Genomic DNA, 15,026 nt, shown 5'->3' on the forward strand with positions numbered 1-15,026 from the left:
GGGCAACTTCCCGAGCTGTCTGACTTACAGTCTCTTCCTCTGTGACATTGGAAGATCTTCCCTCAGGCTCCCAAGTATTTGGGGATAACTCAAAGGCTACATGCTGAGCCTGCCCAGAGACCTGCAGGGATGGCTCGGTACTGGGCGTCTCCTGGAGCGTCCCCATCCCGGGACTGGAAAGTGCTGTGGCTGCTGTATTCCCTGCTGTTAGACACATTTTGCCATGTGAATGGAAGGGATGGATTAACTTGCTTTCACAGTGACGTATTTATTTTTAGGATACTGAAGTGTATAAAGCAACAGTAAAAGACGACCTGACCAAGTGGCAGAATGTTCTGAAAGCTCATAGCTCTGTGGACTGGTTAATAGTGGTAGTTGAAAATGATGCCAAGAAAAAAAACAAAACCAACATCCTTCCTCGAACTTCTATTGTGGACAAGATAAGAAATGATTTTTGTAATAAACAGAGTGACAGGTAAGTATCTTTAATTTTACCTCATTGGGCTGATACTGGGATGATACAGATTATTGGCTTCGGGTAGTGATAAATGTTTACTCTGCGTGACTGTGGTGTGCCTGACCCTTGAGCATGTGATGGGGGTGCTGAAAACAGAACCAGGTCCCTCCTGGTGGAGTTGCTGGTCTGGCAGGTGAAACCTGTACACAGTAACCCCCAGTGGAGAGGCCCTCTGGCCCAGTGACCCTGGGGGAGGCCACGTGGTAGGCCCTCATTATTGATAATAATGGACGTCAGCATAGCAAGGGCTTCAAGGAGTCTTGATATTCTTGTGTGTAGGATTCCTTAAAAACAGAAGTTATAAAATGCTGACTTCATGTCCTTCACAAACTGTAACTGGGACCGCCAAAGCCTTGGTAGTTACTCTGTTGCAGGGACTGACTCACCAGTCAAAGAAGGAAGAAAGGAAGGAGGGAGGGAGGGAAGAAAGGAAGGGGAGGAAGGAACTCATTGGAAGGAAAAATGGAGCAGTGATGCTGTGCTTGGAGAGTATTTTCCAGATAGTCCGTTCATGTCTCTGCAGGTGTGTTGTGCTCAATGACCCCTTGAAGGACTCTTCTCGAACTCAGGAATCCTGGAATGCCTTCCTGACCAAACTCAGGACATTGCTTCTTATGTCTTTTACCAAAAACCTAGGCAAGTTTGAGGATGACATGAGAACCTTGAGGGAGAAGAGGACTGAGCCAGGCTGGAGCTTTTGTGAATATTTCATGGTTCAGGTATTTGACTGATGGTAGAACTGGACAATTTCCTTCTCTCCCTGTTCCCTACCTCCTTTCCTTTCCTCCCTCCCTCCCTTCTAAATAAAGCAGCTCTCTTGGGGTAAGTCTTATTGGCATTGTTTTTTAAACAAAGAGACAATATAGTAGCTAACAGATGTATCTGTCCAGAAATGGTATCCTGAGTAATTATATCAGCAGCTCCCTGGAGCTTCAGAGTTTGACATTTAGCCTTTTATGAAATGGCCTTGTCCTTGAACCCAGTGGTGTTGGATTGGAATCTGAGGTACCAATGTGAACCCACAGTATGGTGGGTGGGTGGGTGGGTGGGTAGATTGATGGGTTGATTCAGACATATATTTGTATGTGTTGTTTAGTACACATACATACTTGCTCTGCCTTCTGACAGGGCCTAGGAAAGATGACACCTCAGTAGCAATAAGCACACCTAGTGTTAGATCTTGGTTTCTAAATTCCATTTTGCACTAAAAGGTGCTGGAGCTCCTTGTAGAAGTGGTTGATTCCAGGGTTGGGGCAGGGACCCGGAATATCTGTAGATCCAGCAAGTAAGGAAGTGCACAAGAAAACAAGAAAGGTGGAGGTCCACCAGAAGAACATAAGCTGAACCATTTGTGCCAGATAAATAATGACAGGTTGGATTGTAACCCATGCAATGAAGTTCATACCCATGAGGCTGCATAGATATGCACTGAGTGGCCAGATTATTATGATCTCTGAACGCAGAATAATCTGGCCACTCAGTGTATATCCTATATAATAAAAGGCTAATATGCAAATTGTCCCTTCAACCAGGAGTTCGACCAGCAGGCAGGCCGGCCAACCGCCCATGACCCCTCCCCCTGGCCAAGCTGGCCGGACCCCATATATATTTTCTATCTAATGAAAGAGTAATATGCAAATTGACCATCACTCCAACATACAAGATGGCTGTTCCCGTGTGGTCAAACATGGCTGCCCCCATGTGGACACAAGATGGCCGCCAAAAGATGGCCAGCAGGGGAGGGCAGTTGGGAGGGATTAGGCCAGCAGGGGAGGGAAGTTGGGGGCGACCGTGCCTGCAGGGAAGGGCAGTTGAGGGGGACCAGGCCTGCAGGGGAGGGCAGTTAAGGGTGACCAGGCCTGCAGGGGAGGGCAGTTAGGAGCAATCAGGCTGCCAGGGGAGCAGTTAGGCATCAATCAGGCTAGCAGGGGAGTGGTTAGGAGGTGATTAGGCTGGCAGGCAGAAGCGGTTAGGAGCAATCAGAAGGCAGGCAGGCAGGCGAGCAGTTGGGAGCCAGCAGTCCTGGATTGTGAGAGGGATGTCCAACTGCCCGTTCCCGGTTGGACATCCCTCGGGTCCCAGATTGGAGAGGGTGCAGGCTGGGCTGAGGGGACACCCCCCCCCCCCCGTGCACAAATTTTGTGCACTGGGCCTCGTGTGTGTGTGTGTGTGTGTGTGTGTGTGTGTGTACACACACACACACACACACACACGCTCTGAGTGGCCAGATTATTATGCATTCAGAGATCATAATAATCTGGCCACTCAGTGTAAATAAATAGCTGGTTAAATGAGTATATGGAGAAGAAGGTCCAGCTCTTCCATGTGGAAGATTCCAGTGAAAACTTGTATCTGGAATGATGGCAAGGGGAATGTCCAGGACAAGAGTTGACTGTGGTGTTCTGTGCTGCTGATAAGTCATGGAGAGTCAGAACTCACCTTGGCCCTGATTTCATTCCAGTCTCCTCTCTGTGCCTGCATAAATGTCATTGACATGTCATTAAACTGGTTTTTACTTAGCTTAGTACAAGCATTGTTCATAACGCTGCATGCTTCCCTCTTTTACAATCTTCAATAGCTACATATTGTTTCAAAATACTGATTTAGGCTTTTGCTTTTTTAAAACTTGGGGTAAACAGGAGGAACTTGCCTTTGTGTTTGAGATGCTGCAGCAGTTTGAAGATGCCCTGGTGCAGTACGACGAGCTGGACGCCCTGTTTTCTCAGTATGTGGTCAACTTCGGTGCTGGCGGTGAGTGGTGACGCTTTAGATGCAGATCCTCTTCTCAGCACAGTTTCCCCACTTTTAAGTTGTCCGGAAGCTGCCATTCATTCACAAAATGATTAGAGCATCTGTATTATTGTTTTAAAATAAATTATATGGATATATTCTCGTGGTTTCAGTAGGAATGAAATGAGAATTAAGAATTAGTCACTTTCACTTTTAGAAGACTCCTAAGTAACCAAAGCATTTAAGAAGTTGTTTTTCAGGTATAAAGTGTCATTTTTACAACTGACAGCTGGCTAGTGATACTTCTGATTCTGTGCCTCCTTGCTAGCATAAGGGTGGGATCTTTGCTTCTGTTGAGAGGTCACCTTTGTGCTATTTGAATGCTCGTTGCAGTGAGTTTTATATGACACCATTGTGATAGGTGTTCATTTTTCCTCTAAACTTTCAGTAATGTCTTAAATTCTTTCAAAAGTACAAAAGTAGCACTGTCAAACCATTTATGAAGTTTATGATTGTCCTCACAATTTTTTTGGTTGATAATTTATTTAGATGGAAATAGCATGAAATATGTAGATATTTGTCTGTAGCTTGTTCTTATTAACAGCCCATCGCAGGCATTTCTCCAAGGTAACAGCTGAAATTCTAAGTTATTTTCGTTCATAGTTGCGTGGTGCTTCATAGCGTGGATTTGTTAGTTTATTCAGCCATCCCTTGGTGCTGGACATTTGGGTGTTTTCTGCTCTTGCCATCACAAGCTGGGTTGTAATAGACATCTTTGTTGGGTGGTGGGTTTTTTTTGTTTGTTTGTTTTTTCGGAGAGAACTCTTGTTATGATGTCCAATGAAAGGAGTGGTTTCGGGGACCCATAGTGTCTGCTAGAAAACTTGGGATGAGCGATCCCGGGGCAGTCCACTAGAGCCATGCACCACCTTAGCTCTGAAAAGGATGATGCAGTGTCACTGGTGACCCCCACTCCCAGCCAGTTTTTATCAAGTTCAGCTTTGGATCTCTTATTTTGCCAAGACACAATGTAAACATACAACCAAAGCAAAGTATTTACTAATTAATAAAAAAATTTAGAAGAGATAAAATTACATTTTTATATTTTACGTATATTATACATGTATATCTTTTAAATATCTTACCTATTTCTTACATTATATTTTATGTAATTTCTTTGTTCTCTCAGTTTTAAAATAAACTTGGGGCCATTTAAAATCCAATAGTAAACCTGGTCCAAGTTCTGCAGCTGACTGATACGATTGTTCATTTTTGTTCCTTCATTTCATAGACACTTGTTGAGCATCCACTCTGTACCAGGCACTATTCTCAATGAAGCAGGGACCAGAACGAAATCAGGCACAGGAAGAGAAATATTTAACTTACAGGCTGGCAGGAATAAGTGCAGGCTGCAGAAAGGACACAGGGCGGGGATAAGGTGGCGGTGAGTGCTGTTCAGTTTTAGGCTAAACAGTCCAGGAAGGCTCTCTGAGCAGGTGGCCTTCGCACAAAGCCCGAAGGGAAGGTGGGTGTGAGCCAGGAGAATCCTGGCGGTGAGGACCGGCAGAAGGACTTGCTGGTGTTGGGACTCCAAGGGTCTGACTAGACACCACACTTAATGTGCACTCTGACAGCTCTGAGTATAAGTGTAGTCAGCAAAGGATGCTGTGGGTTGCAGTTGGCACTGCAGATACTCAGTAGTGTCAGATGCCCATTATCAAGTTGCTTCCTGACATGAACGTAGAACAGAATGGTTCTAACACCTCTCTTCTGGAGTGAGAAAAATAGATTAAGATTTTTTAATAGAGTTTGAATGACTTGTTATTATAGTTTCTTGTGTTTATTTTAAGGTCATATTTGAGTCTTGGGGATATAAGTTTAAATTGAGAGCATTGTTGGAAATGTTTGACAAGCAAGAATTTTCCTCTCTGCTTCCTGTACTCCATCTTCCTTTGCTTACCATCCTTTTCTCTAGGAGCAGGACTCAGGTAGTTGGCACGGCTGAGTTAGTGACAGTTGAGTAAGGAAAGGAGTGGAGACAAGGAAGACAAAAAGACCTGTGTGGCCCCGTGAGAAGGCTGCCCTCCAGCCCCAGGAGGCCCGCTCCAGCCCAGGCCTCGCGCCTTCCCTCAGAGCTGACTGACCACAGGGCCCGCGGCTCCCTCACCCCTCAGCCGCAGTCTGACTGCTTCCCCACCTGTCACCACCTTGTGGCATGGTACGACGGAGCCTGTGCCTAGGCCATGTTACCCTGTGCTCACTGTCAAGTGACAAGTCCTAAGGAAGGTGCTTGTAAGGGCCCCATCCCTGCATCCCAAGACTGGTTCCATGCCAACCGGAAGGGGCGGGCCGGTACTTAGGGAGTAACCGGGTGGTGAGCTGCCCGCCCGTACCTGAGGTCCCACCGTCCCTCCAGCATCTCAGTGAGGTGAAGGGATCTGTAGTCAGCTTTCATGATGTGTGTTTGTTTAGATGGTGCCAACTGGCTGACTTTTTTCTGCCAGCCGGTGAAGAGCTGGAATGGATTGACCCTCCGAAAGCCCATAGATATGGAGAAGCGTGAATTGATACAGAGGCAAGAAGCTACCCTATTAGATCTGCGCAGTTACCTGTTTGCTCGCCAGTGCACCCTGCTCCTCTTCCTGCAGAGGCCGTGGGAGGTGGCTCAGCGCGCCCTAGAGCTGCTGCACAGCTGTGTGCAGGAGCTGAAGCTCTTGGAAGTGAGTCGTCTGTTTTCCCAATTTACCCTTTTCTTGACTGTTCACACAGAAATCCCAGACATTGAACTATCTGTGCTTAGGAAAGAGTTTTCTTTTCTGAATGTCCTTAATTTCTTTTATATAATCTGTATAGTTACTCTTTGCATTGATTAATTAATTGCTGGAAAATATAATTTCTGCTCCCAATGTGGTGGAGTTCATGTTGGCACAAAGCAAGCCTTTTGGATTAGTTTCTTAATATAATTTTGAAAGTGGCCTTTGGCTTATTCTCTGGGAGCAGGTCTTCATGATAAAGATACCCTCCTGATGGACATGCAGGATTAGGTTTTGCAGGTAGATATTTGTTTTATTTCAGAACTGTCTTCGTTTTGTAAGTGAACATGCAGGTAACAGTGTGACACACAGCCAGCTGTGCCATGTTAATTAGTAGCACAAAGCTTAATGGAAAGTACATTATGAATATGTGTGTGCATATGTGTGTGAAAGAAACCACTTAGGCTAAATGTTGTTGATTTGATCTATAGTGAAATATTGCCTTTAAAGATGAATTCACCCAGGGCGCCTGAACCCTTTCTGCCTGTAGAATCATAAACATTATTGTGAGGAAACCTAGTTTAATGGGTTCCTGCCATTTAATTTCAGCAGCCTCTTTGCCCGGGAAAATGCACATATGCACATACACAGTGTTCTATATTGTTTCAGAGGATTCGTAGACACCCGGCCCCCATTCCTCGATGATGAACTAAGTGAGTGGTCTAATTCCACTTCACACATGAAGAAAGTGGGTCTGGAAGTGGTTAGGTGACTTACCAGAAACATAAGTAGTCACAGAATCAGATCATCCAAGCCAGGTTAGTGGCCCTTCTGTCCTGGTCCACACCAGCACGCCAAGGGGCACAGTTATGAAAGGTCTAAGAGTGTAACATTCCTGTGTTAGGTAAGCCTTGGGCGGGGGTAGCTTTCCTAACACAGGAACTTCTATTTTGTGTGCCCTAGAATACTAAACACAGGCTCAACACTTAGTTTGAAATAATCTCAAGCGATTTAAACTTTTAAAATCCAAATGAAGAGAAATTATTTTAGTTCATTTCTAAAGGAGAAATGCCTAGCCCAGCTGTCACAAACTTGAGAATTTAAGAATCTTATCAAGTTATTTTCTGTCCTCAGACATCTAATCAAGCAAATGAGGAAAAATAACATTTTCCACCTTGAAGTGGCATTCTTTGGCTCCCTATAACCGAGTAGCTTTAGGTCACCTGCTCTGGCTACTTCGATCTTGCTGTATAGACCTGGGGGCGGGGACTGTGAGTAATGAGTCAGGCTGTCTGTGCTCATGTGTGCCTAGAGTTTACCTGGTTTAGACTTTCGTCTTATTAGTTTACTGGGGGAGGGGGAGGGGATTATATTAGAGTCCAGGCACGTCCCACGGGCACTTCATATGGAACAGCCCCGGGACGGGTGATCAGGCAGTGCTGTATGGCTTGGGGCAGGCATGGGAAACCACAGAGTGGTGCGGACCCCCCCCCCCCCCCCTTTAGCATGGTGCCCAGCTTGTCACAAACTCAGGGATTTAACCATTCTCAAATTCTTTCTCTTACCTTAGAAAGTTGACCAGTCATAGCATGGCTGCCAACCTGCAGAGAGGAGGGGAGACATTGCCAGAGCCAGCGGGACAGATGGCCTGAGGGCCAGTCCTCTGGTGGGGCCGCTGGCCCTGGGGAGGGAGCCGGCAGTGCAACCACTTCCTTCTTCTCTTGCCCTCCTGTCTCCTCCAGGCCTTCTAAAGCTGGAAGGTGAGGGAGCCCCCTGATGCATCACACACGTCAGCAGGGGGGAGTGTGGCCGGGGACATCCAGCTCGAATAGGATGTGTCATCACACACTGGTGTCTTTGTCCCGGCACGGATCCCTTCCCATTCCAGTGTGTCCCGACACGCAGGTGGGCTGCACCACGGCACCCTCGCCTCCTGTCAGCTTTTCCAGTGCAGAGCAGGCTTTGCTCACCTTAGCCGTCTTCTGAGTCCTGTCAGGCCTCTGGCTGTTGTGGGGAGGAATGGAACAGGCCAGTTATTGCCCTGGGAAGAGACGTGCGAGGCACAGTGGCGTGGCCCCTGAGTGCCTCGGCAGAGTGTGTGGAGGTCAGCGCATCGGCCGACGTAACCGAGCTCTCAGGCTCCTCCTCTGCTGGGCAGTGCACCCTGTGCTGTTGTCAGGATCCGCATGCACTGGGGTGCTTTACCCCTGGCTCCTTTCTTCTTTGGATGAAAAATGGTCATTGTCATCGTGGTATTTCCCCGAGTGGAGGCTGTCCCCACGTTTAATCATGTTTATTGTGCTCTTTGCGTGTATCTGGTTCTTCACTGTCCCTCTTGCGGAGTGGACCCAGGCCAAATGGGACCGCATGGTGAGGACACGCTACCTGCTGTCTGCTCTCCGTCTCTCTCCTTCCTCAGGTCCCAGCTGTTCCTGCTCTCACACCACACACGCCAGCAGCTGTCGTGTGACTGCGCCGTCGCTCGGATTCCTCAGGACCTCTGTGCATGCACGAGGTGCCCAGCCCCTGGAGTCCACCGTGCCCGTGACATTTCCTGGGGCTCCCAGGTGTGACTTGCACCTTCCTCGCTGGGCGCTTGCCTGCTCTGCGCACACAGTGACCTGAACCCCACGGACCTGACTGCCGTCCACTTGCAGGGCTCCCCGGGGAGCTGCTTTCACTGCAGAAGCGCTTTCCTGTCTGTGCCAGCAGGTTGATGGCAGTGTCGTCGGTGTCCCTGGTGAGGCTTGAGGACACGGGCGGGTGCCAGCATCTGCATTTGCATTTGCATGCCCTGCACCCTTCCCGCTGGGACCTGACGTAGGTACTTGGCTTCGAGGTCACTCTTCCTCCCCGAGACGGAGGCAGACCGTGGCTGCCATTGGGTTGTGAGGACCCATGAGGTACCACGTGTACAGGGAGCGTGGCACGGCCTGGGCACATCACCACCCCTCTTCCAAGTCAGGGCTTAGCATGGCCCTCCTTATCCCTGTCTTCTTGAATGTTTCTTTCAAGCGATGGTGTTCCCTGTACACTGACGTGTCAGCTTTCTCCTAAGACTGTAGAGGTCATGCGACCCTGTAAGCACGGAATTACTCTCTTCTCAGATTCTTTCTGCAGGGGGAGGATTGTTGTCTCTTACACCAGAGGCCAGTGCGCCCACTCGTGCACGGGTGGGGGCCAGTTGGGTCAATCGGGCCAGCGGGGGGAGGGGCTGCAGGCAGTTGGCAGGCCAGCCCCGCCCCCTGGTTGAACTCCCAGTCAGGGGACAATTTTCATATTAGCAAATATTTCTTAAATAGGACCAAAAGACACTAAAGGAAGAGAGTAACACAATGGACTGCATGGAAATCAGAGCTCTTCATCAGTAGGTACCACTGAGTGAGTGAAGGGCAAGCACAGAGTGGAGGAGTGTTTACAGAATGTGTGGTTAGGAAGGACCCTTACCCAGAATTCACAGAGAGTTCCCACAAATCTTATAAAAAACACTGACAAATCAGTAGAAAAATAGGCAAAAGAAGATACCCAAATGGTGAATAAGCACATGAATCAATCACAGTGAAATGCAAACAAAAGCCAAAACCATCCCCTACCCCCTAGGACATCCTGGCTAAAATGGACAGACTTGACAGGTGCCAGCCAGAGGGCAGGAACTGACCACGTTCATGAGGAGGAGTGTGATTGGTGCCATTACTTTGGAAAGTTGTTTGGCACCATCTGCTGGAGCTACACACACACATACCCTGGTGTACAGAAACACATACATGTGTGTACCCAAAGGCACATGCAAAATGCTCGTGGCAGCATTATTTAATTGCTAGAAAATGGAAATAACCCAAATGTCCATGACGTCCAAGGGATATAGCCACTGCGACATGTTCAGGCCATGGAAGGCATCCAGCAGTGCAAATGGACGAACTTGTAATGGGCGAACATCACCCACATAAAGTGGAGCTAAAGAAGTCAGACACAAGAATGTGTATTTGGTTCCTTGTCTCCAAAGTTCAAGATAACCAAGAACAGTCTGTCATGAGGGTTGGTTGGCCATGTTGGGTTTGTGAAGGTGTTGGTGACTGGCAGGGAGCTCAAATGGGGCAGGGGGGGATGTTGGGGTTTACTTAGGACACTGTTTTTCAGTATTTGGGTTATATATATGTATATAAATACATGTTTAATAGAAAAAGAATAAAAACACCTTTAATTTTAGGCTTTGAAAGTGGAAAAACAGCTCTTGTGGTTACTGATGATACTGGTGTTGGGAGAGGAGGGGGGCTTTAAGAAAACTAAAGAACACAGATTAAGAAATTAGTTTAATAAGTCTGTTGTTCACAAAAGAGGTTATCCAAATGGCCCAGTCTGGAAGAGTGCTCAGCATCCTACTTGTTAGGGAACATGAATTGTCAAGAGTCTCAGCCTGCTGCCCCATTCCAAGTGAGACGACAGAGCCCAGGGCCCAGCCCTCTGAGTGGATCTGAGTGGAGCAGAGCCTCGCTCTCTGTCAGGTTGGGAGTGTGGGGTTCTGGGTTGGCGGCTCTCAGAGGGACTCAGCTGCCACCACCTACAGACGTGTGGTTCTTGGGAAAGGTGCAGGTCTTTTGGCACTCCTGGTGTGTTTGTTGAGTGCATTTTTCTTACACCTCTACCACTCCTGGACTGGCTCCCGAGGTGGGCTTGCAGTAATTTAAATAGGTTTAAGCTTGTTCTAGTGCAGTGATGGCGAACCTATGACACGCGTAGCCATTTCTGATGACACGTGGCCACCGAGGCGGCCGCATGCTGAGGATGAAACATTTGCTGCTCCTGAGGATGAAACATTTGCGAAATAATGTTTTTTCCTCAAAGTGACACACTACCCGAGTTATGCTCAGTTTTTTGGCGAAGTTTGACACACCAAGCTCAAAAGGTTGCCCATCACTGTTCTAGTAATTACTTGTTACCATGGCTGCTGAACAACCACTGTTTCCAGTTTATGGGACTTTGAAAAAATTCTCAAACTCTACTGTAATGGATAAAGTAACATTTTAAAAAGATTGACAGTACCAAATTTTAGTGAGGATACAGAAAAATTGGAACATGAGCGTGATGGTATGAGTGTAAACTGGTACAGCACTTGGGAAACTCTTTGGCAGTGTCTGCTAAAGCTTAAACATGCCTGCCTTGTGACTCAGCACTCCCATTCCTAGGCATCCAAGAAAAATGGGCCCAACCAGAAAACAGGATGGCCCTGTGCAGAGCAGCTGGTGACCTAGCAGGGGCTCTGGCTGTTGTTAACTTCCTGGGAATAAAGTTGGTGCACCTATCTTCCTAGGCAACACGGCTTATGATCAGTCACCTTTGGTTAGTAGACTGTCTGGACTGGGAGACTTTGGAAACCTGACTGGGAGGCCATGCTCTTGGGCCACCTCACTGCTGTGTGCAGCTGTTACAGGAGGTAGGGGCTCCGTGGGCCACAAGGTTTCATGAGGGCCCCAATGCCAGGATCTCCTGCCTCCTCTGTGAGTAGCTGAGCACTGGGACAGGGATCTACTAGGTCTGACAAGGCTCCCTCCTCCAGAATGAGGAAAGCATTGCAAATAGTATTATCTGTAGGAACCAAACCCTCAAAGCAACCGAAATGCCGGTCAGCGGGGGGATGGATGAAGAAACTGGCATACCGGAGAAAGGCCTGACACCCCCCAGTGAAGTACAATGTGCTGCCCATAGGCCCTGAAAGGCTGAGCTTTGCCGACACTATATTGAGCAAAAGATGCCACGTGCAGAAGAGCTCATGCTGTGTGCCTCGGTTTATGTGAAGTTCAACAGTCAGGCAGAAGGCATTACTGGTGACAGAGTCTGAATAGGGGAGTGGGTATCGACTTGGAATGGGGGCTGGAGGGAACCTTCCAGGATAATGAAATGGTCTGTTTCTTGATTTGAGTGGTAGTGACAGATGTGTCATTGAGCTCTAAACTTAGGATTTGTGCCCTTTACATACCTTGCTGTATTTATTTTGTAACTTGTTTTTTAAGTAATGGGGAAGGTATTACTACAATCATATTTTAAATAAGTAAGTTTCACTAAACTTTCCAAAAGTCTCAGGTGACCCATGACTGAAGTTCTGGCTGCTATGGAGCCCAGCTCTGCCCGGCCTCTGAAATGTATGGAGAAGAAACTGGCTCATTGGTCACTTTGGGGTGTTTAGTTGGGGTCTGGTTGGGGGCCCAGATGGACGCACTCAAATGAGTGGCAATGTAAGAGGTAGATGGCACCGAGAAGCTGCAGATCACAGGTGTCGTAAGATGCCATGTGGCATACCAATTTATGTACCGATGTCTTTCAGTGAAAACTTACATTTAAACTGGGGTATCATAGGAAATGTAGAGGCTGTGAAAGTCTCTGGAAATAGGGCCAATGAGCGCTCTGCAGTTCCTGAGCAGCCTTGGTGCAGGAGCACGGGGTGTGTGGGACTTCCCACTGGGCAGGACTGGCTGGAGGCTTCAGGTTCCAGTTGGTAAAACCAGCGCTGCGTCTGGACAGTAGGACAGAGCACCTCAAGGCGTTGTGTTTGTGTCAGCGTGCTGTCCATCTGCTGGGTTTGACTTCCTCCAGGTTGGAAGTTGAGGCTTCAGCTTCGGCCATTAGAAAAGCTGCTGCTAACTGACGGTGTTATTTTGTACACACTGTTGTTCAGATTTACAAGTGGTACTTGCTCTTTGCAGAAAACAAATAAGCCCCAAAAAAATCTATGCTGTAACCTTTTCACAAAGTGGCCTACTGTGACTCTCGATTCTTCCTCCGCACACACTCACGTGCCACATAGGGGTGGGTGCAGCCTGGTCTCGGAGCCTGGCCGGCCCCTGGCTGCTGGTACAGGTGTTCACCTCTCAGAGCTCCCTGCTGTGACTCCTGCATTTCCTCAGACCCCTCCAAGTCACAAGACACTTAGAGCCCTACAGGGTCCATGCCCTTCATCCTCCCTGGCAAATAACCTGTGTGTGCCTGAGGAACTGGGTCCACAGGATGGGTACCCGTGTGGTGGTGTCTTGTGGAACCAGGAGGCCCTGTGAGGTGAGGCCAACCCACTCGGAGCCCGCCCTGGTTTGACGGGGCAGGGAGGAGCCTGCTCTGTCCCAGAGCTGCGTCCTGCGACCAGCTCTTCTGTGCATCCCTTGGGTGTGGTCCATTGTCTGGGCGAGAAAGTTGTACCACTTTATGAATGTACCTTCTGATCACGTGATTTTTTTCTATGCTCATTTTTCTTTTCAAAGGCTCTAAGAGGTTTATTTCATTTTTTAGAGACTAGGCAAATTAGTTTTGATAGGAACGTTTAGTGGCCCTCTCTACTTCCGTCTTTTAGTTGTGCTCAGGGGATGCTGAAGGAGCCCTTACATAAGTCAGTTTCATCAGCATTGTGCAGCCCTTCCCTCTTCAGCTGACAGATAATTACTTTCTAGGTTCCTTTTTTTTTTTTAATCCTCACCCGAGGATATGTTTTTTTCATTGACTTTAGAGAGACAGGAAGGGGGAGAGAGAGAGAAACATTGGTTGGTTGTCTCCCATACATGCCCCAACCGGGGATCGAACCCACAACCTAGGTATGTTCTCTGACTGGGAATTGAACCTGCAACCTTTTGGTGTGTGAGATGATGATCCAACCAATTGAGCCACCCAGTCAGTGCTAGATTCCCATTTTGAATGGTACCAATGACCATCTCACTAGAACTGGGGTGCCAATTGTGAGATACCCCATAATTTAGTGCTGCCAAGAAAGCAGTCAGCACTGCCAACTGTGAGTGTCAAGATGCCATTGGTTGTGAGACACTTTCCAATTTCAGAGATGCTAAAACGTGAAAAAAGTACCTTTTAGAGTTGATCATATACATTAAATATTTTAGTATAATATCACATTTGTTTTATTTTTTAATGGAACAGCTCAACTATATATAGAAGTAGAGAGGATAATAGCTACAACAGTCCCCAACCAGAACGTGGTCAATTTTTTGTCTAGTTTTATTTTTTTAATATATCTTTATTGATTTTAGAGAGAGGAAGGGAGAGAGGCAGAGAGAGAGAAACATCCACGAGAAAAACATGGATTGTTGCCTCCTGCACGCCATCTACTGGGGATTGAGCCAGCAACCCAGGCATGTGCCCTGACCGGGAATCGAACCGTGACCTCTTGGTTCATGGATCAGTGTTCAACCACTGAGCCATGCTAACTGGGCGGGTGGTCAATTTTTATGTCATCTAAGTCCCTGTCAACTTTCTCCTGAGTTATTTTTTCAGCAAGTCCTAGATATCATGTCTTGTTTGTGTATAAATATTTCAGTGTGTATCTAATCAATAGGAGGGTTTTTTTTTTAGAAACATGATCACCTAAAAAAATTAACAGTAGCCGAAACCGGTTTGGCTCAGTGGATAGAGCGTCAGCCTGTGGACTGAAAGGTCCCAGGTTCGATTCCGGTCAAGGGCATGTACCTTGGTTGCGGGCACATCCCCAGTAGGGGGTGTGCAAGAGGCAGCTGATCGAAATTTTTCTCTCTCATCGATGTTTCTAACTCTCTATCTCTCTCCCTTCCTCTCTGTAAAAAATCAATAAAATGTATTTTTAAAAAAAATTAACAATAATTCCTAAATATCATCTAATATTTACTTAATATTTAGATTTCTAGTATTGAATATGACCTTTCTAAAATGTGACCCAGTGGTCATCTGAGATCTTAGCTTCCTTTTTTTGTAATATGTGCTCTTCGAACCCAGATATGACCAGGCCTTCTTATAGGATTCTTTTCTTCATAAGCTTTAAAAACTCAATGAGTGAAAGGTATATTCCTGCCAAATCACTCATCAGCATCTGAAATATAGAACCAAATCATGTATTTGGACATAGATCACTTCTTTCTCTTTGGACGTGAACTGATATAATTATTGTTATTGTCTCCTTTTTCTTTCCTGTAGTTTGGCAGGTGACAGATTGGGTAGCTGCTTGAAGGGGCAGACTAGAACGTGTGGGTTTGCGTGCTTTCCCTGAGTGCCCTCCTCATGTG

General features: G+C 47.2%; 1 protein-coding gene across 1 annotated transcript in view; it reads left to right on the forward strand.

Moving 5' to 3' along the window:
* TRAPPC10 (trafficking protein particle complex subunit 10) overlaps positions 1-15,026 on the forward strand; it is a 73,774-nt gene that overhangs the window by 28,485 nt on the left and 30,263 nt on the right. The window contains exons 4-7 of the mRNA XM_008145663.3: positions 279-475; positions 1,041-1,236; positions 3,157-3,268; positions 5,720-5,967. Of these exons, the coding sequence (XP_008143885.2) occupies positions 279-475; positions 1,041-1,236; positions 3,157-3,268; positions 5,720-5,967 (753 nt within the window). The remainder of the gene's footprint in view (positions 1-278; positions 476-1,040; positions 1,237-3,156; positions 3,269-5,719; positions 5,968-15,026) is intronic.

This window comes from Eptesicus fuscus, chromosome 3 (genome assembly GCF_027574615.1).
Source record: "Eptesicus fuscus isolate TK198812 chromosome 3, DD_ASM_mEF_20220401, whole genome shotgun sequence".
NCBI classification, from domain to species: Eukaryota; Metazoa; Chordata; class Mammalia; order Chiroptera; family Vespertilionidae; genus Eptesicus; species Eptesicus fuscus.